Consider the following 24,232-nt stretch of genomic DNA (forward strand, 5'->3'; position numbering starts at 1 on the left):
TAGTATGCTCTGCAGGCTCAAAATTGTCTCTTAGTAACCACGCTTCTAGGAAACTTCTCGACAAGATGGCGGATGCGGAGGAGGAAACTGAAGTAACTCCGCCTCGTTTATCCGCGAGCGATTTTGACATATTCGCCGAAAAACTCCTGACGCATCAGTTACTGTTGACTGCACTTGAGCTGCACACGGAATTAGTTGAAGCAGGTCTGGAGATTCCTCGTTTACGTGATTTCTTCTCCAATCCTGGGAATTTCGAACGTCAATACCAGACGACAACACTAAGCGGTAGCGCACACTCGCCAGTTATACGTAAGTATTTTGTTCACCTCTTTTCATAAAAGAAAAACAAAATAAGAATTAACATGGCTTAAATGCTATTTTTGTTTGTTTTATTTGCAAATACACTAATAAGATAGAGTGATTGTCGTAATTAAAACTTATAACAATTCTTCAGCCCATATAATTTTAACCGGAAATCAAGTTTAATGACCGCTTCTGCAATATCGAGCATCTTCTGTGCTGTTCGCATTGATGATATTGTTTTTGAATAAACAGCCTAATGAAAAATAAATTGATTTTTCTATGGGAGACACAAAAAGGTACACACAAATTTCCCTTTTTTTAATTATCGCTATAATTGTTTTTCTCTTCAAATAACTGAACATCAACATGATTTCGGGAGTTTATGAGCTCTCTCCTGAAATATTATCACTATTGATTTCAATGTTGCTCTTCTGTATTATTATGATCAGTTGTCGGCATTTAGATGTATGATGCTATACTCTATTTTATTATTGTTTTCCAGCTCGCACATCTAGTATTGCAACCATTGATTCACTGGATGATTATGCTCGTTATTCAGACGATGGTGCCCGAGACACAGATGAAAAGGTTGCAGGTTTGTGGATCAGAATATAGTCAAATTTTGGAATGGTAAAGTTTAGTGATATAAACTTCAATTTATCAATGGTTCAGAATTCCAGTTTCAGAAAAAAAGACTTGTAGCTAACTAGGGGGTTCTTTCTCCTTGGCCCTCTATCCAATATTGAGCTGAAGGCATAGGAATTTTTGCAGTGTGGAAAATGCCTGTGATTCAGGTTCTTGGTATCTTTAAACTGCATATTCTGGCTTTATAAAAAATATATAACATATTCTTATTTTGTATTTCAAGTCTTAGAATTTGAATTGAGGAAAGCTCATGAGACTATTAAAGCACTGAGGGGATCTTTGACTGAAGCAACTGGTAATTTTTGTCAAGACTTACATTTATTGAAAATCACAATATGATATAAGGCGTAAATGTCTTATCCCTATTTCATGAAGCAAATGCCCTTCAGGAAAGAGAGTGGCTGGAGGTATCAAGTCCTATGAAACTCAGTACATGAGTAATAGGAGCTTGAAGCTATCACATGTTTACTTGCTATTCCAAGTAGAACTTCAGCTGTACATGATGTTGTTCAGTTGAGCAGGCAGTTTTAGTTTCTGCCCTGTTCATTCCAATGGACATCATGTCCTGTCTCAGCAGCCACAGATTTTAAACTACGATTGAATTAAATTTTTCAGAATAGACTTCCTGAGTGCAGGAAAATTTCATATTGTAATGCTAATCATGTTTTGATTCACCTTTAGTCAGATATAAATTGTGAGTCTGTCATTTTATTCTAGAAACTGAAACTCCAGCTTCTGAAAGTAGTCATGGAGAGAATATTGACAGAGATCATTCATCTGGAGGGGTAAGGAAGTTGTAAGAGGTGTTTCAAATCTGAATTGTGTCAGTGGCTGATATTGAAAGGGATCCATCTTCAGTTTCAATCAAACCTCTGACCTTCAGATATCATGCCTAGATGCTCTATCACTGAAACATATGGCTATTAACATCAGTAATAAAGTAATATTTTGCATGCAATAGCAATCTTTTAATTAAAAGTGAATATGTTTTTGGCTATGTTGATATCATTAAAGGTATTTATTTTTTATTAATTTATCAGGACTCCTTGAGACCACATGAGAAGCGAGCCCTGAATTTCTTAGTGAATGAATACTTACTTAAGAATGGCTACAGAATGACCTCTGTAACTTTCTCAGATGAGAATGCTGATCAGGTGATTTGAATCAATTGACCTATAATCATGAATTATTTGTAGTGAATTAATCCTATAGTTACCATACATTATCAGTGATACTACTCAGAAAACACCATACCCTGGGTGTTGATCTCTCAGGCTGAGTGAAGATTGTCAAAGAATTTGCTTGAGCTCTTTGTATGTACATAAAGACAATGATTATTACAGATGTATACCTCTTGAGAGACCAGAATTAGAATTTTGCCATTTTCAATTAGATTTTCAGCCTGTGCTAATAACACAAATTTAACCTTTCAAGTGTCAAGACCAGGAGGCAATAAATACTTTTTTTTTATAATTTATATTGTTTTTTTTTCCTCAGGACTTTGATGACTGGGATGATGTGGGTTTGAACACTGCCAAGCCTCCAGACCTGCTGCATCTTTACAGAGACTATGGACATCACACTGTACCTGAAGTGATGCTGGTGTTGAAATCAGTGAAAGAAGAGAAAGCAAACTTGGAGGCAGAATATGCCAAGTTACAGGAGGAGTGCAAACAGCTTCAGGAGGGAATAGGAGAGTTGAAATATGAGAACCATACATTGAATGAAACAGTTGAAAAATTGGAAAGGTAGATTGTGACGATAGCTAAATAGGGAGACAAGTTTCCTGAATTGAAATTGATTTTTCTTTTGAATTGAATTTTGGTTTTAGTACCAAAGTATCTTTTGTCTTTTTAATTGCTTCTCTATGGGTACCTTTGCAAAAATCAAAAGTCAAAATAGACGGCTTTTACCCCAGCATGATTAAAAATGTTTTTAGATGGAAATGTGTCAAAACCACATCAATAAAAACAATAATCATTGTTCAATTGTTTTCTTGTTGATAGTGAAATAAAGGAGATTGTCAACTCATCACATTTGACTGAAAGGGCCTCGCAGAGCGTAGAGAAAAGCATTGAATTATCAGAGAGAGATACAGATGGTGTCACAGCAGAACACATCAGTGAATCAACAACAAAGAGTGAGGACGCCACTGATGGCACAGAGAACAATGATGCTGTGGAGATTAGTGAAAGAGGCAATGTACCAAATGAGGAAGGAAATGGAGACGCTGCAGAGAAACTTCAGACTAGTGAAGAATTGGGTAGTAAAGATCCCGAAGAAAATTTACCTGACGATGGTAGTCATCAACGAAATACAGCCGATGTGGAACTGACACAACAAAAGGTAAAATTACACAAATTAGTCCATTAGGTGGTTCTTAGTCTCCTTTGCAGCCTGTTGTTTGGCCTTGTCGCGCATGGAAAGAGAGGGCGTTTACATCGCTACAATTTTAGTAACTTAGACAAACGACAGTAAAACGTTGTTTATCAGTCCAATGTACAACATGATTAGTCATTTTCGTCGTTAGAGCGATTTCCAATTGTTTCGGAGACAATCCAGGATTGCGTTATTTCATTCTGTGATTGGTCGAGAAAACTGGCCCCATCATCTCGACCAATCAGATTCAAAACTTAGACCAAGCGCGACTTGGTCACCCGCCTTTCCCGCGCTTGAGGCTGTTGGCTTGTTTTCACGTGAGTTCGGGTTACTTTGGGTGTGGTTTTACCACCCTCCATCAAAAAAACGCAATTGTACAGCGTAGAGTGATCTGGCTTGAATTTTCTTTATAGAAAAAAAGATGGACTTGAATTTCAAAAAAAGTGTACTTTATTTTCTTTGAATTGTTAACTTCCTCAGTAGAAGTTTCGTTGATACTGTATTTTCAAACTTGTTCTTGCTGTTTTCGTTTGTGATTAGAGTGATGACCCTCAAGTCAGAACTTTCTCTCCATCATCACAGCCAAGCAGCAACGAAGAGAAAGATCAAACTTCATCAAGGTACGGAGGGTGAAATTTTTCACAGTGAACAGAACAGACGACAGATTATCCCGGTTTCCATTTTAAAGGAGCTTTATTTTTAGTCACTTAATTTTGTGGCGTTGAATATTTCCTTGAAATGAGAACGAAGACCATTTTTTCTGCAAGTAAAGAGAGACGTATATTTAGGAAGAGAATGCGGGCCCCAAAGCAGTAATCGCGTTTCTTGATCCTGCATGCCTCTTTTTTTTCCAGTGACCAAACTCGCCGCGGCTATTCAGATGGCCTGCGTAGTTAGAAGCTTTTTTTACACTCGGTGAAGATAAGGGCGGTTCTGAGAAACGAGCAGGAAACACCATATCTGAAGCTTGCTTTAGAGTGTACAAAGCTTGTAACTTAGATTCACTTTTCCTTTCAGAACAACTTCATCTTTATTTAGAGACACGCTGTTGACTTTCACGCACGTGCAGTTAGAGAATAGACTTTCTAATGAGGTAGGTGAACTGCAAACTTTTGCGGGCTTGAAAGACAGTAAAGGTAACTTGCTGGCATTTCTTGAGAGAGACGTAGTGGTTAGCAAGCTGAATCCGCATTGGACGGTCTGGTTTGAGCCGTGAGCGCTTCAGTGAGTTCTGTTGATAGACAAGGCACTTAACTCTTTCAGTATCTTTCATTACTCAGGTGTTCATGTAGGTGCCGGGGACAAAATGCGTTGGGAGAGGGTGGGGGAGATACCTGCCATGGACTAGGATCTGATCTTGTTGCTTCGAGCCACATAAAGCTATATCAACTCCGGTGGTGAAAAGGCCACGAGGTTCGAAACATTCAACCGAACTTAACGTTTTGGATAGGCATCTTCGTTTTTAGGGTTTCCATCCTTTCTGCTTCATGGAGCAACATGGAGCTGGAAGATAAGAGAGCTACGGATCAAGGACGTTTAGAGGGGATGAACGCTATTGACTTGTGTCTTTATGATATGTAGGTCTGTAAGCTTTCCAACGCTGACGAAAATGTGGTTCTAATTGTTGCGAGATGTTTGCCTCATATTGTACCAAACGTGTTGCTTAACAAAAGAGAGGTGAGTGCCCAAAGTAGGCTTGTTGTCCAAGTATGCTCATGACTAGCTTTTCTCTGATGTGCTGAACAGTGGTTGAGGGGTGAGGGGTGCTTATTGGAACAGTTTGGTTTGGAGAATTGTTGTTCCAATGCTATCTACAGATGAATTAATATTTATACTTTGTGTCAAGTGTAATCACTGCACGCGCAAATTGTACTTGCAATTTAGTCATAAGTAATAGAAGAGCTTCTGTCAGCAAAAGTACTTTGAATAAATTACTTCGGTTATTTTACCTAAAAACAAACAACCTTCAACTTGAAGGAAACGACAAAATATTCGCGTGGTACGATAGAAAAACAGTAAAACATAAAACAGTGAACTAAGAAGGAACGGCGTGGCCAAGGATGGACAAGATTCACACTGACTGCAATACAAAACCTGAATTATACATCTTTTGTCTTACAGAACACCGAATTTTCTTTCGTTTTATTGTAGGAATTGATTCCCGTAATTCTTTGTTCAGCCATTCACCATCCAGCTGTGAAGGAAAGAGATAATCTTCTTCACATGTTATTTAATCTTATTAAACGACCAGACGAAGATCAGAGGTGGGTCAAAAAGCGTTCTTTAGATACACAAACCACTGTTGTGTTTCTCGGAGATGAAAACTCAAGTAGAATGTTCTATTACTTTTAAAATGGCGTATTCGTTGTAAAAAAGGAAAGTGACACACTGTATGTGCACATGTCTTCCTCGGAGCCGGGAATGTAGCCTTTCTTAGCAGAACGGTACTCCGCTTTAGATTTCTCCTTGCGCTGCTTTTAATTTTCAAGACACGTAATCGTTGGAGAGACAAGCAAAGATCTCTGGTAGTCTTCGATTTTTGTTTGTTCGCCTTTTTCATTTTCTTCATCACTGCTTTGTTATAAGTTGAATTATTTACCCAATTAGGCAGATGATTATGAGCGGGTGTGCTGCGTTTGCGCAGGTCGTGGGACCAACTCGGATAGAGGCTGAACTTTTACCACAATGGTGGGAACAGGTACAGTGCGCTTGAACTATATATCGACACAGAGACTCGCCTGTGTGTTGTCACGGTGGAAAGAATATGATTAACGTTCACATTTTCTACGCTGCATTGCAGATTGGCCACAAGTATGTTGAAAGAAGACTCCTTGTTGCTGAAGCTTGTGGTGGATTAGCGCCGTATTTACCGGTAAATAACTTACTGAACTCGTTAGGAAATGCAAGCATTTCGTTTCACTTTTATTTCAATGCCTACGTTGAACATTTGGAAGTTTCCAAGGGCGATTTCGAATTTGCTCACTCTTTTTCGTTATATGATGTATTTTTAGGATAGGGTTGTTGGGTCCAATCGGAAGAACACAATGTCTCCCACTTAAAACGTCCCTTTCAGGAGTAGATAGTGAATTTTATCAACATTAACCTTAGAGCCCAGAGATAAAGGGAATGTCCTAGTGAAAAGTGGGTATTTTTATACCAAAGGCTCGACGGAATTTAGCATGAACGAGGCCTAGTGGGTCAATTTATGATCACGCATTACACCTGTTTCTTTATTTTCCTTTTCTTTCAGGATTACATTCGTAGCTCTCTCGTGTGGTCCATGTTGAAACAAATGCTGAGCGATGATCGAAACGAGGCTGTTCGAGAGGCCGTAACAAAGAGTCTGGGACTTGTCGTGGCGTTTATGGAAAATGTGGATAAATATCAACAGGTAAGGACACGAGAAAGGAGAACGTATTAGAATATTGAGTTACCTTGGACTTTTGGACCCTCGATAAAAATGAAGGTGAAAGAGCCCGCGAAAACGAGTTCAAAACGTCCTCAAAACGTATAGTAAAGAAATATTAATCAAGAAAATAATGTGTGGACGGCGAATGAACTCAGAGACAATAAAGGAGAAGCAAAATTTGTAAATAACTACAAAACCAGGAGCAGGAATGCAACTTTAGCTTATTAACACCTCTCATGTCCCATATACAGCTTAGCATGCTTAGCAACCCAGCTTGATTCTTTAAGCTAGTTCTCTGCAGCTCCGTACGTAGCAATTTGAACCTTCCGGCCGACTTGAATTCCCTTTGGGAACTCAGAATGTTTCTTCGTCCTTAGCTTGTCAACATGCAGCGTTTCTCTTTAACAGTGGAATGATTTAGATATTGTGCAACTTTTTCCTCTCAGGCCTACGAGTTGTTAGAGGAAACGTTGTTTGATCCGTCAGAAAAAGTAGCGAAGACTTCCAGAGAAGTGTTTCTACCGTCATTCGCCGCATGGGCTCAAGATCTTGATAAAGTAGAGTCTCATCTCTTCACCTCCCTAATCTCCATAGTGGAAAATGCCTTAAAGGTACGGTGTCTTTTTAAGTGTTTGGACACAATACTTGATTTGACCTTTTGACTTGTCACTGAACAGGGAGTACCTATAACTCTGTCGCCGTGCTGTGTAAACTTGGTCTTAGTGAGCATTTCAATTGAGCGACCTCACTGAACTCATTGATTGGTCTCTATTTGGTAGGATTTAGAGCAGGTTCACGAACTTGCCAATGACTCAGAGGATACTGAGAAAGTACATAAAACATTTGAAGCAATTCACGACAGACTGGCACGCTCTGTTCAAGTTATTTCATCGCTTATTCCGGTGCTGTTTGCCTCAGTTCTACGGACAGGTAAGTTCTAGGTTTTCCAAATTTTTGCGATTGGTTTTTCCCTATGATCCCCTGGGAACATAAGCATGAATAAAGACATAACTGGCAATTCTGCTCTTTGTTATGAAAGCAAACTTTGACATTCTTTAATTTTGTAATGGCCGACTAGTAACTTGTCGGTTGTCTGTCGGTGGCTTTACGGTTATCTGTCGGTGGCTTGTCGGTTATCTATCGGCCGACAGTTGGCCGACAGTCGGTAGAGGGGAGTTGTTCTTCCCAGTTATCCTTTTTTGCATCATCTGTGTTTTCTTTCTTAACGCATGCGCGGCAACCTGAAATCTGAAAGGTTGAAATTTTAGTTAAAACTTTATGTCCACGTTCCGAACTTTATCTTGTTATCTGTACCATTTTTCACTTGTTATCAGCTGTTTTCTTACTTTTTAAGTTGTAATGCTCTGTTTTTCTCCAACCCAGCGCCATTTTCCAAAAAGCCAGAAGAAGTCGAAAGATACAATGTGCCAGGTGCTGTTACTAAATTTTAACTTCTTACTAACTGAGCGCCCGAGCCGTACTGAGGAATGTTGGCCTTAGGTCGTGGCAGTGCGAACCGAGTACAGCGACCGAAAACTGATATTCTCCACTACGGCTCGAGCAATCGAGGATAATTAGGAGTTTGTTATATGGTACTTAGACCAAACTTGTTTAAGTTGAATTTGCCGGCTTTCGCGACCTAAAGTGCACGGCTTGTGACTGTTTCCGTGGATGTGGTTCGTATGGCAAAGTACGCACCAAGTAAGAACCGACCAGAACGCTCGAGTTTACGTTAGGACTACCTTACCACACGATGATAATAATAATTTGATGAGGTTGATCAAAATATCGTGTTTTGCTATTAGCCCGCTGATGAAAAAACTTACCTCTAAAGCAATTACAAATCCCGAAATTGAGCGATGGTTGGGTTAGGTCGTTCTTTTACCATAGATTTCCACCTAAGCAAAATTAATTTTATCACTACTTACGGCAAAACCCACAGCTGTCAGACGGTATCGCAAAATCAGGCTGATGAAAAAGGAAGGAAAAAGAACTAAAATCAATTAAAATCAATTGAATAAAATTAATGACCCCTTGATTTCTCTCAATCAGTTGCACCAGGAAGATTGCTAACACCACAATCGCCGCTGACCGATATCGAGACGATTTTTGGCGGGAACCAGGCTGTCGCCTTCCATGTTCGTCGATTTGACAAGCACGTGTCGGAGGACCACTTTGATTCATGGGATAGTTTGACCTGGATTCATTACGAATGGTAAGAATAGTCTGATTGGATACTTCAACTGGGCGCTGTAATATTTCAGAAATATTTCTGGTGCACACTGGGAATATATGCTTTCCGGAAAGCCGTAAAACACTAGGCACCCTTAATCCCCACGGAATCAACGAGCGCTTTTCATTCAACTAATTTATTCCTGTTTTCTTGTCACCATATTCTCACCAATGGCGTAGCTCCACTTTCTGCACATAAACCCATACACAACCCACAATTCCTCCAATCGCTCTGACGAAGGGCTAACACTCGAAACGTCAGCTTTTTTATCCTTTACGGTGGCTAATTTACGTTTTCAACCGTTGTTAACACTAAATTACCTGCCGTATTTGGTTTACTTTGTTTCACGCTCGGGAGAAACGAACTACTTCTTTCTTTGAAGATCATGTTGATTATTGAAAACCTTGGTTTTTTTTTATTTCTTTTTACAGTTTACCCAATCTGTGTGATATTGTGGGTGAGTTCATTTGTAACACCTTTAAACACTAGGAGATATGATTACTCATTTTCTTGCCACATAGGAAAGGAGTGTCTTTATAAACTGTACTTCTTCTTTTCTAGGAAAAGTTCATGTATCTTTGACAGATTGTGTACAACAGTTGATTTCCCTCTTTCGCTCTTTGTGTATTACACTTGGGAAACCATACTCAGACAAAAAGGTGAGGAAAACATTACATTTTCAAATACATGTCCATTTTTTAACCTTATCCCTTAAACTTTCAATATTTGAGTACATATTTTCCATTTTAGCAGCGATAAAGGTCCTAATAAATCAGAGAGTTTGTTGTTATCTAATGCAGGATCCTTTAACAAATCAGTCTGTATTTTCACATCACCTTTTTCTTACTTAACCCATTACACCCTAACATCAGTATGCATATTCTCCATACTGTTCTCTATACGTTTCCTGAAGCACTGACAAGGAGAATGTGTTTAAAAAATCAAGAGCTTTAATAAGTTGGTGATCATTTCCTTGATTCTCGTGACCTTAATGTTTGATTCAGGGGTGATATTGTAAGGAGAAATCAGAAGCTGGTCACTCTTAGGGTTAAAGGGTTAATGTATTGATAATGTGAGGAGAAGTTGCACCTCAGGAAGGGTAAGTATTAATTTCTGCTTTTCCGGCAAAGTGAAGTCTGTCCATCTCACAAGGTGTATGTTTATGAACAGATTTTCCATTCCCCTCATGATTTTGTTAAATTTTTTTCTTTACAATAAGATGCATCTATAGTATCTTTCAACTGCCTTGTCAAAATTGCTATAACTCTTGTTTGCAGATAAAACCATTTTGTATGCAAAGATTAAATGTTCTCTCTTTAGACGAAGGTAAGTTTTATAGTTTAGTCCTTTGATAGAGCTCACTTGCGAGCAGGTTTTTTTGTTTTTCTATTTTTCCATTTTTCTTTTGGAGGGGGGTGGGGCAGTGGATGGGACAGTTTAGTTGCTCGATTTGAAAATCTCACCTTGGCAGACTTTTGCGCCAACAAGGTCAGCGCTTCACGCCTTATCGCAGCGTTTCATGATAACTGGTAAAATCATTAATTTCTGGTCATCTAATCTGCCTATTTATAAAAATAATCATAGAAGTGATGAAAGTAATGTTGAAGTCTTCTTTTGTCACTAGGGTTCATTTCAACCTTTTTCTTTTGTGGTCTTTAGAAAAAAGAGAAAGCCTCCTATCCAGTGCCTCGCTTCCAGTTCTGGCCGCTGGCGTCCTGGGTTGTTTTGATTCGGTAGGTTTTGAATTATCAAATCCATTGGTGAAAGAGTAAGCGCTTGTAGGACTTATAACAGACTGTACGTTATTACTGAAGTCGTGGACTTTCACATTATAAAATCAGCTCATACTGGACGTTTTCTTATTCAACCTTACTTGGTCTCACCAGGAGGACGACATGTCTGAACTGACGTCATTATTACGCAATTCGGTAATTGCCCTGGCTGAAGCCTCGGCATCACTCGAAGGACCAATCATCATGTACCAGGAGTTGAGGTGAGTGACAGCTGATTCACGGACCCCTGTTACAATGGCGAGACACGATTGGCTCATTTGCTCTCGTCCATTTCTCGACCAAACTTTTCCATGTTGTTATTCGCCATACGTTTGAAATTCTAAGCCACACATGTTATTATAAGGCCTCTTTAGTGTTTTTCAGTCTTGCCAAACAAATTTTCCTCGAGCAAAAACTTGCTTTGAACGTCAGATGATTCAGAATTTTATTTCACAATTCCTTCAGTGATTTATGACAGGATCACCCAAAAATGTTTATAAAAAAATTAATGTGTCGATTAATCTTTGAATGTCTTTGCTCTCTAATACTGATTACACTTTCGCATCAGAAATACGCTGTCACAGCTTAAAGTATTAGTATTGTTACCACTGATTTCGTTTGATGTTCTTGTTTTAGTACTTCATCCCGCTATCTTGAGGTACTTATAGGTGTTCTTTGGGAGATAGTTGTCCATTCCAGTTCCTTAGTACGCTGCTGTGCGGCTCCTTTATTTACTGTAAGTTAACTCACTCAAATATATATTATGTAATGATTCGTCTAACGTTGAAAATATAGCTTGCATGAAATTCACTCTATGCTCCAGAGACCCTTATAGTTTCAAATCCCGTCATTTAGAAGTGTTTAACAATTTTCTACTTACCGTAAATGGTACAAACTATTGACTGCCGACACCGTCATTCTGAAAACAACTCAGTAACCTGGCTGCATAAATATGACGTATCAGAATCTAATGCTAATGACAGGAAGCAATGTTAGACCATAATTTTTCCTTCACGGTGTTGTCTGGACTAGCAAACAAAACTCTTCACCTACTCGTACATGTACATGTAACGTCCGAAAAATGTTGTGCATGTACAACACCTCAGTCATACTTTGCGAATGCTTTCCGCTTGCTTCTCTCTATGCGTTGAAGTCAAAAATCGACATTTTATTATAACTGTTCCTGTACATAAGCAAGCTTATTTGCCCAACTTGTAAAAACTATCTTATGAAGTCTGCTATTGTCAGACGAAACGCGTAGGAGATTAAAACAAGTTTTTACTACTTTAGTTTGTGCAGAGCTGCTCACTAGTTTATCATTTTAAAAAAAAAAATTTAAAAAGTTAAATCTACTGAGTGTAAGATGCCGTCGTATCTTTCACCCTTTGCAGGTGTTAATGAAAGGTGTTGACCTGGATCTAATCAGTAGAAAGGTTTTACCAGCTCTAGTAACTTTAGCTTCAGATTCACAAATGTAAGTTAAAAGGCGTGTTATCAACATATTTTTCACTTTTTTCCTCTTATTTGTGCTGAAATATTGATTAGTTTTTTTTATTATTTTTTGTTCAGGTCAGTTAGAACGGCGGCAATTCCGGCGTTTGGTGCAATAGTAGAAAATGTCACCGATAAAATGGTAGATATAGATGTAATCTGTTGTTATTTTATGCTCATACCCGTACTTATTACAATTTTTCTACGAAAATTTAGCCCAAGAGAAAGAGATGCGCCGAGTTAAGCCCTATGTGAAGCAATAACTTGTAAATTAAAGCTAGACCACGTCCAATATCGGGAGCGCCCCGAATGTGATTCTGCTAGACAACGAATGGAACCAGGGATGGCGTATTTTTCCTGAAGATACGATTAAAAGAGGGAAGGGTCCTCAACAGTTAATTGTGCCCGGAAGGGGTGGGGGGGGGGGGGTCATAAATGCCTGTACAGGCCAGTAACATGAAGTTTACTATGTTACGGTCTTTAATCTGGATTTTTTTAATTTGTGTCTACAGATTTTAGAAAAAGTTTATGTACAGTTCCAGTCGTTTCTTGAAGACCCACAATACAAAGATCAACATGAACTACAGGCTACCATGATAAGAACGTTTGGCAAGGTCGCCCCTCATGCAGAGCCACATTTCAGAGATGAAGGTAGGCTAGAATTTAACCTTTAAAATTCAATTCCATTCAGTAAGATGACCTGCCAGGTCAAAGAGAAAAGAAGGCGACAGACCTCTTTCATAAATAGCGAGCTATGTTTTTATTCTTTTGTATGCATGTTAAATAAATTAGCCTTCCTAGTGCCGTCAGCATGCTCAAAATCAACGGAATTTTCACACCAAAATGAGGGCCTAGTAAGCTCATCTGCATGTTCTTAATAGAATAGTAATCATGCCTGCCATTATGAAAGAAGTCTTTAATCCAGGAGGAAGATGATAAAACTATGAATCCGTATCCTTTCACGCGTCCATTTCACGGAAACAAATTATTTCTATGAACGAAAATTCAGCTTTTGGGAAACACACTACAGTTCTATCCAGAGTATGTTGCTGATTATAATTATATTTGTTCACCAGTTCTCTTACCGCGGTTGGTTGTCATGGCAACAATCAATAACCAATCACAAGACGACACGAGACGGAGGGAGATTGCGCTGGAGCTAATGGAAGCTTACGTGTCTTTGACGTGTTGTTGTATCCTTTTCATTATATTAGAGAAACATTTATTAGAATTTTTCGGTCGATTAGTTCCATCTTTCCGTCATGTATTCTGGGTTATTATTTGAAGTTGGTCGCAAATCCACAACTTGATTTGATTTCTCTGCATATGCCAATAGTTGTCGTCAAGCTCATCCTACTAATTCATGTAGGCGATGAACTATGTGCAAGGAGCTGACTATGGTCAGAGTTCTAGATTTTTCCATGTTAGATTGTGCCTCGCTCTCAGAGTTTCGTGCGGCGTGCTACCATTCGGCAATTTTTTATCCGCAGAACTTCTTAAAGCGTCAAATGTGTTACAAGGTCGCACAAGATAGTCAATTTTGAGCTCGATCATTTAACATTTGGCGCGAGCGCGATGAAATTCACTGCATCTGTTCTCTTTTTTAGTCAGAGTTACCTTAGACTGTTTACACTGCTTATCTTATACTCAACGCACTTAAATTACTATTTTGTCACTATTTTTAACCCCTATTCATCTTATTTTCGTTTAGTCGAGGCATTTTAAGTGGAGAGATATCGAAATAATTTGTTGTGGACTTTTTTCCTTAACCATTCTTTGTCATCTCTATTGATGTGTTAAATGATTACATCATCCCAGGACTCCGCGCGGTTAAACAGGACATCGAGGCTTTGGCTCCAGAATGCGAGGTTGGGCCTAATAACATTTTGTTAACGTCACGGTACAATGGCCATGTCGGTGGTTTGAAAAACTAAAAAAACAATTGGCCATATTGGTGGAATGACAGCTCTCTTAAATCCAAATCTTTTTTCTTGAATAAGTAAACAAATATGACCGCTGGTCATTTTGTTCAAACGTTTTAATGACAACTTGAGATATTTACGTCACGATATTCCATCGTTACAAATTTGGCTTCAGTTTTTCAGTTTGTCATTTGTAATCCATGTAAATCTCCCCAATCCTTACCAATCCGTGTTCCCTCTTGGTTTATTGGTACCTTTCTTGTGTCTTGTAGTACTAACATTAAGCAGTTTTCTTCGATATGATTGTTGTAATGCGTAGCTCCAAAATGACCCTTTTGAGGCAAATGCTATTTGTAATCGCTCCTTTTTCTATTGTTTTGTTTTTTTTAACAGGAAACTGTTCATGTGCTTCTCAGAGAATGCGAGGTTAAGGCAGACCAGAAATCACTCTCACAGTAATTATCTGCTTTGAATATCGATTGAATTTCATTCTTTTTTGTTTGTGTTTTTTTGCTCGTTTCCTAAATGTGAATCTTTTTTTCCTTTTTCCAAGCCTTCCTTCCAGTAGCAAAATAGGACAAGAAATTAAAAGCACGTTTATAAGTGGATTCCATCGATTAAAAGATGCACAGCGACCAAAAATGGCGGACATTTTTAAGAAGAAAGATCGCTTTGACTCGTGACAAGCGCGGTGTCTCCCAGTTTACTACAATAACCTTGGTCAGCAGTACTCCTGTATCCATGGACTCTTTGCTCTAAGCTTTGGAGAAATTATCAGAAGTGACATTGAAGAATGGGAAGGATTTTAGAGAATTGTTCGAGTCAAAATGGTTGAATGCCAAGGCCGAAGATGCATGGTATACTTTACCAATTGGTGAGGCTCAAATTTGAAAGAGATTACAACAGAATTAAACTATTAAAGTTAAAAATGAAAGTTATCGGTATTTCAGATAAGTATGACATAACCAAGCGATATCCGGCTTTGCATTAGAAACGGTTATGTGTAGTTCCAGCTTAGGAGGACAGTGCAGTGCACTCGTCATAGTTTCTCCATCGCGACTGTGAATAAATCTCGCGGCAATTAAAGAGCGGTTTGTTAGTTCTAAGATGCGCGTGTCTTTATAAAGACGAACAAACGTGCACTAGACTTGGTATGGGTTTTCTATTTTTTCAAGTGTAGGATCTTTGAATGGTCAACGTTTGTGTAAGACTCCCAGAGGCTACGTAACGATCGTAATTATTTACCGCATTTCCCTTAATAAGAACTTGACTGAATCTGCCCCAGCAAAAGGTGGGGAACTTCTAGTGATATTCCCTTAGTGATGTTCTACAATTTTCAAACCTTACTTTTGATACAACGAAGTCTTCATTTAAGGCTTAAAGCGTTTTTCGGCCTTTGCAAATGAAGAACCACACTACAAACTGTATGTAGTGGTTTTTTTGCCTGGGCGCTAAAAAGGAAAAAACGATAGCTTCCATTTGGAGCGAGAGCTTCGCATTTGGGAAACTACTCTCCTCAGAACTGATAATTATCGTGAACAAATATTTAGTAAATTTTCGCAGCAGTTGGAAGCTATTGTCAATTTATTGTGTCAGGTTAAGCTAATGAACATTTGAACATTTCATGCTAGCAAGTTGCAGTTCGTGGTATTTCAAGGTGATGGAAATCTCTAAATTAATATCATAACCGTGTTTGTGATTATTGTTGTGATTACTGTTTTGATCATTACCGTCGTCATTGGAAACATAACCTTTATGATATTGTTCTCGTGCTTCAGTCTTAAGCTCTGGAGTCAGTTGTCAGCGTTACATTTATTCGTACGGTTTCAATGCAAGTCCAAACAGAATGATGAAATAATTTTGAGATTTATCACTTAGGAAGAAAATATTAATTCTAGGCTCGATATGAACTTTATATCTTTGGACAAATTAGAGGATTGTGAACATCAAAATTTGTGACGGGGTGAGAACTGTTCATAGCTTTCTAAAAGCGTTGTTATAACAACGCTTTTACAGGACTCGTATTTGTACAGATTGTCCATTTGAATGGGTTTCTTGCCTGATATACCAATAATAGTAATAATTGTTAAGGATCTTTTATAAAAAAAATTCGGCAGAAGCACATCTGATCACATTTTAAATTTTTGTTAAATTGCCATTCTTTCTCAATTACTTTCGTTCGTAAAAATAGTTACTAAATAAAATGACTCTGAAAGTATATTTTTTAGACCTTCGCGCAAAAATACTTTAGTGTAAATAGAATTAAAAGATACCATGCAAAGACGGTAAATAAACTGAAGCCTTTTTTAGCAGGAGGTTTTTTAGTGGAGTCCTTATGTGCTACAGCATTGTCAAATGGTTGGGAAACAAATATTATCATATTCATTGTCACATCATAATCATCAAAAATGTAAGTTAGAGTTGAGAAGTCTGGTATAGATATAGTTCGGCATCTATCAAACGTATCTTAAAACATATATATGTATATATGTATATATGTATAATAAGATACGTTAGATGGATGCAATTTATACCCCAGACTGCTCAACTCTAACTTACATTTCTTGATGATTATGATGTGATGATGATGATGATGATGCTGATTTTAGCATCTACTTCAAGAGATCCATTTGCTATAATTTATGTCATTTTAGACCGTCGTTCAAGAAAAGCTAGGTCCGTTTGCCAATAGATCTCAAAGCAATTTTGAAATGTCTTGAGGGCAACCCTCAAGATAAAACCAAACAAATCTAATCCAATCCATGTTGTCCACACAATTCAGTTTATATCAAAGCGATTGCTATTTATGTCGAATTTTCTAGTTGACCAAGGTGTACTCGAAGCTTCTTTTACTAATGTCATTGAATGCTTCGTTGTTCAAAACTTATGTTTTGAAATATTAAGTTTTATTGTACATCTGTGTCTATTTCAGATCTTCATTACAAGCACGTGTCAAAGTTGTTCATCTTTCACTTCGTGATCTCTCCTCGAATCGGTTTTAGGTTTGTCTAAGGTAATTGGAATGTATTTGCCTTCGTCCATTTGAGACACGAAAACATTGCAGGCCTCTGTTTTACCAATGCTGGTTATTGTGTTTCTTCTGTAGCGACCAACTTCAGTGCTGTTGCTATCCTTTCTTTGCAGCGTAGAAAACTTCCTTGACAGTCTTGCCAAAATCTCAAAAAAAGCTCTTCTGAAATGCCGGCTTCTCCAGCAATAAATCAAAGGATTAGCAAAGGACGATGTAAACGTCAAAATTTTCACGAAAGCATTTAAAATACTCTGTTTACTTCTGAATGAATCTGAAAAACATTGCGGACAGGTCTTTAACAGGAAGTAATAAAGGCATGAGGGGAACCAAGTGGCCACAAAGACTCCAATAACAATTAAAATTGTGGTGCTTGCTTTACGTTCGTTCGTTTGTCGCGGTTTCCGGGTTTCATTATCTCCCAGGCTCTTTCTGTCACTCAATATCTTCTTTATGTGCGACCTGGCAGTGAGATACAAATAGCTATAGCAAGTTATTATGATTACGAATGGCAATATAACGTTGGTTACAATGACCATAATGCTCCACCAGCGTATAGGTTCGTAATTACACTCCTTATTAGGAGAATCTGACTCCCATGGAACAAACGGTAGCAGTGATATCACTATCGCGTCAAACCAAGTGAGTAACAAGCCCGTGATAACTCGTTTGTGTGTGACAACGGTTGCATATCTCAGCGGCCACTTTACGGCGAGCAGGCGTTCAACGCTGATGACTGAAAGGCTCAGGATAGAGGCATATCCAGTAAGAAAATACGAAAACCGGAATACGTCGCATATGATGACATCGACAGACTCTGCCATGGAAAACTTTTTGAGGATGTAACTGGGCATGGCAAGTATTCCTGCTAAGAAGTCAGCGATCGCCAAACTGAACACAGACAGATATGTGACGCTGTGAAGTGCAGGCTTAATGAGGATCGCTGTAAATACCAAGCTGTTTCCGAGCACAGTGCCAAGCGATAAAAACGAAAGAGTTACAACCACGGGTGTAACAGGCAATCTTTCATTGATATGCATATGGACCCCTGTAGACATGCTGCTGTTATTCATCTTGAGGTTATCTGCTGTGGTAGTAGATATATATCATTATATGAGATGATGTTTTCATCCATTTTAACAGCTGTTTCAAAAGACTCTTTGATGTTTCAATTTTAAATGTAAATTCCTATTATATCTACCCTGAAGGCAATTATCTTTCAAATGGAGCCCTTGAAAAATGTTGACGAATATTTTACGCGCAAAATCTGAACTAAAATCCTCTAAGGAAATATAAAATCACAATTTGTTCATGCTACCAATATTTTCATGCTGTCAGCTTATGGATTGTGAAAAAAAATTCACGCGTTTACATAGTCAACCGATTCATGTAAATCTACTGCAAATGGTTGTTAAGGTCAAGCATGAAAGGAAACATGAAAATGAAAATGTGGTACAAATATTAAGTCCTATGGTTAAATGAGCTCAACAGACATCGATCATATTTCCTTTATATCACTATTTCGCTTTGGACTTAAAAAAAAAACACCCTGTGATATTCCAGTATCTCGCGAAAGGGAAATATAAATAAAATTCAAGCAGGTTTCTTCTCTAGTGTCAAGAAATAATCCAATAGCACCTGTAGATCTCCTTCTAGCTCTAAAAATTATATCTTGCCGATAAATTTCCTTCCTAAATACATTTCTACCTCTATGCTGGTCTTTTTGAGTATCGCCGTTCCGTTTCAACATCGATCCTAACAGTTGAGTGGTTTTTGAAAACAGAACATGTTTTAGGAAATAAAAATTTTCCATGAACAATTTTAAATCTAGATAGAGAGTCTTAAAGCTAGGTGATGCCTTTACGGTTAAAATTTTGGTCATTTTATGGCTTACAGTTAATTTCTTTCCGTTGCGGTTAAAAGTTAAAAAAATTACGGTTAAGGTTTCTTACGACGAACGATTAACCTTGGTCATGTTGTACGTCCAACTCAGTGTTAAATTTTTAACTGTTAACCCCATTGAGAACCTCTAGACACAGAAATAAACTCAAATGGAGAATTTGAAATTCGCAAAAACATGTTGCACTTACCGCCCTGTAGTAGTGTCGTGCAAATAAAAATTCTTTAAAAATCATTACTAGGAGAATTTTCAATTTTCGTTATCTACGCTGTATCAAGTGCATTTATGCATACCAGTTTGGCCTCCCTTGAAGATCTTTAAAGGGGGGTGTTTCACAATCTTGACAATAACTAGCCTTTCTTACCTGCGAAAGCGACACAGGAGTTTCATTTTCCGAAAATATCTTTGCTGAGAGATTAATTGACATTTGTTTCATTAAAAAATCGATTAAAAAAATCGCGTTAAGAGTTTGTCACGGGATTTACTGGAATAACACTTGAACAGAAAATTTAAAGTGGACAAATAAGCCGTGATAATGAAAAGAAGCCTTCATTTTCCTTTTGTTAGCTTGTTCACGATACAAATTTGAGGTTATCGACATATGTTTTAGTTTTACTTCGTGAAAGACTTTTCTCTCAATAAGACTGGTGCAGAAAACTCTCGTGTTCAAATGCAGAAAGGCGCTTTTGAGTTAAATATTGCATCTCCGTTCAAAGCAGTGATTTGGAAAATGTTTATGTACCAGGTTGACTGAGGAAAGAATATTTTATGACGGTGGAATATATGGAAAAGCCATACAATGAATGAAGGAAAACGTCATAACTAGTTTAAGAAAGAACCATTTCTCACTCTCGATTTACTTTTTTGTATTGTTGTGCACTTTCAAATTCTATTAATTCTAAAATTGACACCATAAATGATTGGTTCTTGTTGCGCTTAAATTGCTGCCAAGACACGATTTTTAATTTTCCTGAATCACTCCAGTTGTGGTTTCTAAAATTCCCTTCCTCTTTGCGATCAAATGGCGGATGATTTTTTATGGCTACTGCCTCCTATGGAGGCGAGACCATAACGTTGTCTTATTGAGGGAGTGAGGGTAACAATAGAAGACGAACGACCTCTTCGTTCACAACGAAGTCTGTCTCGTAGTGACAAACAATAAGTAGCACCGAAAAACAGAATGATCACCTTCTAATAATCCGTACAACATTCGAAGCGATTCGAAGAAATCGTCACTAAGCTTTGAACGACCGAAGATGTTCCCAAGTAAGCCAAAGGCAAAAGCGAGGAATATCGGGTAAGACGCGGCAGACTTCGTTGTGGACGAAGAGGTCTATCGTATTCTATTGTTACCCTCAGTCACTCATTAGGACAACGTTATGGCTTTGCGGCAGAAGACGACAAACATCTCACAATCATTTCAGAATGGCGCTTGAGAAAAGAAAGCTTTTCCTTGCAGAAATTTCTTAAAAGTGGTGATCATGAAAATATAGAGGAAAAACTTTTCCTTGAAAGGGAGAGCATTTTGGCGTTTGAATCAGCGAATTATTTCCAGTAGATCCAAAGATACAATTTTTTCAGTTCTAACCGTGACACAACAATAGATGATAAACATCTCAAAATAATTTCATAATGGCGTCTCATGCAAGTAATTGAAAAAAAGACTTCTCCTTTGCAGAAATATCTAAATAGGTTTGATCTGCATATCGTGGAAACTTTAAAGGCAAATTTCATTGATTCGAAAAGAGATCATTTTACCATTTCAATCGGCGACAAATGCTCAAAAGACCCGCTATGTTTGCGAAGGGAGCAATGCGTTGAGTTTAACAGGGTGACGCCATTCGATGGAATGATTGAATAGCGGAATGGTGGAATGGCGAAATATTCACAACGAGGAATGCTTTGTTGCATGAAAAAATTCTATCTTTATGATTTCAAAAAGATATTTGGGTTTTGGTTCAGAAATTAGTAATGGCCAACTGATATGCCCTTGAGCAGCTGTCGACAGTTGTTTGGACAGAAGTGTTTCTTTGAAGCGTTCGTAGTTGACTTCACACTGTGTATTTTTTTTTCGTATAATTAACCATTGAGTATTCTAAAGTCAGACCTGGAAATTACCGCAATTCGGAATTTGTCATTTGTACATATTGCCACTAACAGATATCTCTATTTTTATAGATTTTGTAAAATTTACATTTATTTTTGAAAACAGTCTTACAGATGGACGGATAAGATTACCTTCTGTTCACTTTAGGGCAATCACATCGTTCTTAAGCTCGTATTTTCATCTAAGAAAATCATAATAGACCAGAAGACACTTTAGACAATACGCCTCCAAACTACAGCAAATTGCTTCTTTTAGCATCGTACTTGACTTTTCCGGAGTGAGGATATATTTTGTAGCTTCTCCTCCCCAGGGCAAGTTATACTAAAAATATGTTTATACATGCAACTCGGAAAATATGAATGACAAAAGAAGTGAATAAATGAATTAACCACTGCTTTATTCAGCGTTTCATTTGTTTGGGCCAGCGTGAATTCACACTTGAATTTTGCGATCCGTGAAGGTGATTCCATGACGTTCTTGATGTGAATCGTAATATTTTGTCGAGAGGGCCAATTTTTTTTTTCATAAGAACTAATCAGATTGTTGTTTTATATATTGATTCAAGTTTCCTATTATTGCATATCTTTCCAGGTACAGATTAAATTCTTGGTAGGTTTGTAACTCATTGAATTGTAATGGAAATTTTTCCTTTTCCCCAAAAGAAAGGTATTCAGCGACAGTGCAACGCAAAGATTCTTGATAGAAAATTTGAAATGTTCCTCATTACATACCTGCTGAACGAAAAAGATAGGTTTGGCTCTAAGATTAAGGTAGAATGCAAATTTTGTTCCACTTAGAAATCCATAAACTAAGTGCAACTTCGCACTTTCCAAATGGTTTTAATTTCAAAGTGCAAAAGTCGCATTACCCAAAAAGGAAAAATTACTTACGAGAATCCGGAATACGGCACTTTTAGTTCCATGTGCAATACATCAAATGGCGCACAAAGATAGCCCGCTTTTTGTTAATTCACATGGGCATATAATTTTACTTGTGAATTTTTATTTTGTAAGGTTTAGAACAAATTAAAAACATCAACCTTTCTTATGGCGATGAAGCACTGCATAGAAATCAACGTCAATGAAAATTGTGTTTGCAAAGCTTTACTTGTTTTTGATTGAAAAGAAAAGTTATCAAACGAACCGAGGAGAAACTTCTCCGTCTGCCTTACTTGAGGTAGTGAATTTCAAATAACTTTTAATATCGTAAATAGCTATCATAAGCCCGGTTCGGTAAGATTGAAGACCGCTTTCTGAAAGCCATTCAAATTACGCTCGTCATCCTGTACTAAATGTTAGTAATGTAACTAATGTGGTTGGTTCTTTTGAATATTTGTGACATCAATTTAAAATAAAATCATGAACGGGAAAAGTATAAATAAATATTTTTTCAGTTTCCCTAAGTTGACGTCGGTGAAATGACAGTTAAAACTAACGAGAAAAGAAAAAAAGGAAATCAGAAAAGTCGTAACAAAGCAAAACATAGAAGGCGGTCATTAAAAAAATTGTATTCCTGTCGAGTCGATGAAAAGTGCTAATAAAAATTGGGAAAATGTAATAACGATATAATTTTTCGTGGAATAATGAAAAGGGACTCTGCGCCAGTTGAAAAAATAATGATGAGAAGAGATCAATAAATCCTAAAAAAAGGACGTAAAATTAAAACTGCTAATGATCTATGTCTGTGTTTTGTTGATTTAAACTCTACCAAGTGTTTCTTTCTCAGGTCATCGATAAATATATTGAAATGAATAAATGAAAATGAGAATCAACTACGTCGGGATTGTTTTCTACCATTTTGGAAAAAAAGCAAGTTGATTAAAATTTCTCCTCAAGAAAATAATCAAATCTCTTCTTATTTCTGTCCCTGTTTTAGTAGAGAACAAGAGCATGTAAAAGGTTTTGTTATACTTGACTTGGTCCATGAAGTCTCACTGATGTAAAAATAGTAATTTCATCACTGCTATGGGCGAAAATAAATTACATAAAAAGCTTGGATAAAAAACACCGAATTTCTGTCTTCGACCAAACAATTTGGTCTTATTTGTGCCACAAGAAGGAACAGTTAAGAGAAGAGCGTGCGTAATGATGGTTTGTTTTTGCTGTTATCATTAACGAAGTTTCATCCTTTGTATACTTTCACAGCGTGGTCGTTTACATTTCGTACGACTTAAAGATCATGAGGATAGGCAAATGGAACGAAGCTACAGACACATTTCTCACAAACATGAAAAGTTACTCTTGTTTAGTTACCACTTACCTTAAATAAGCAATGCATAAAAGTTTAATCTTAAAGCTTCGTCCTCGATTCGATCGACCGCTCGTGGAAGGAGTGAGATATGTGTTTTAAAGCCGCTATTAGCCGAAAAGATGGTAATGGAAATTAGTGATATTTTCCTTATAGTTGATTAAAAATGGCATATGCCGTCATTGCACTTTTAGAAACGTGTGAACGATGGATGTGATTACAACTCACAAGCCATTCAGTGCCTTTAGAGAAATACTCTGGGATCGACCATAAAACCTGCTGTTCTAATTTACAACGAGATCAGTGGATTGCATTGGCTTTTGTAAATGCGATCATCCACTCGCTTATCCTGATTATTTTTTCTTTTACACCTAATGACAGATCTTGCCCCGGAGATGTGTGTCAAGCAGAAATGACAGCTGCATTTAAGCAGGCAAATACTGACGCCTGTGCAAATTTAACATTTGAACAAACTAGGACAACCTTCCTGCTCAAAGGTGTAATTTTAAATTTCTTCCAAATCTACGTTTATAATACAAGACACGAATGTTTCCTCCTTTATCAAAATTTCAAAAGTACGGATTTGTTTTGTTTGTCAGTTGTTAATTCATGCACTGCACTCTGTTTAATGAACCTCTTTGTGACTGGCCGCCCGAATTTGCTTAATTGCTTTTTATAAAAGCGCAGCTGCCATTTTCAAATCGTAACTACACCTCGATCCCGAACGGTCATATAGGTTATGCAGATTAACGTGCTATCATCGAAGTGCTTTCTGCATTACGACTACAGGGAGCGA

At 37.7% G+C, this 24,232-nt stretch overlaps 2 protein-coding genes across 2 annotated transcripts; one reads left to right on the forward strand and one right to left on the reverse strand.

Annotated features, from left to right (window-relative positions):
• Nucleotides 1–55: 55 nt before the first annotated feature.
• On the forward strand, nt 56–16,494 carry LOC131786667 (RAB11-binding protein RELCH). Its single transcript, XM_059103740.2, has 31 exons — nt 56–309; nt 806–898; nt 1,172–1,243; nt 1,666–1,733; nt 1,989–2,102; nt 2,446–2,696; nt 2,955–3,294; nt 3,868–3,947; nt 4,345–4,420; nt 4,909–5,004; nt 5,479–5,591; nt 5,935–6,025; nt 6,128–6,199; nt 6,578–6,718; nt 7,183–7,347; nt 7,516–7,666; nt 8,120–8,167; nt 8,789–8,951; nt 9,401–9,426; nt 9,531–9,628; nt 10,247–10,295; nt 10,629–10,702; nt 10,856–10,962; nt 11,378–11,477; nt 12,133–12,215; nt 12,311–12,374; nt 12,745–12,883; nt 13,309–13,425; nt 14,012–14,100; nt 14,548–14,609; nt 14,708–16,494. The coding sequence occupies exons 1-31, from the start codon at nt 66–68 to the stop codon at nt 14,835–14,837; spliced, it is 3,516 nt and encodes a 1,171-aa protein (XP_058959723.2). The 5' UTR covers nt 56–65; the 3' UTR covers nt 14,838–16,494.
• A 207-nt stretch (nt 16,495–16,701) lies between these two features.
• Nucleotides 16,702–23,736, reverse strand: LOC131786679 (adenosine receptor A3-like). The gene is made up of 2 exons (XM_059103755.2): nt 23,449–23,736; nt 16,702–18,269 (listed from the first exon to the last, which is right to left on the reverse strand). The coding sequence occupies exon 2, from the start codon at nt 18,253–18,255 to the stop codon at nt 17,107–17,109; it is 1,149 nt and encodes a 382-aa protein (XP_058959738.2). The 5' UTR covers nt 18,256–18,269; nt 23,449–23,736; the 3' UTR covers nt 16,702–17,106.
• Nucleotides 23,737–24,232: the final 496 nt, after the last annotated feature.

The sequence above is a fragment of the Pocillopora verrucosa genome, chromosome 3 (assembly GCF_036669915.1).
Source record: "Pocillopora verrucosa isolate sample1 chromosome 3, ASM3666991v2, whole genome shotgun sequence".
Classification (NCBI taxonomy): Eukaryota; Metazoa; Cnidaria; class Anthozoa; order Scleractinia; family Pocilloporidae; genus Pocillopora; species Pocillopora verrucosa.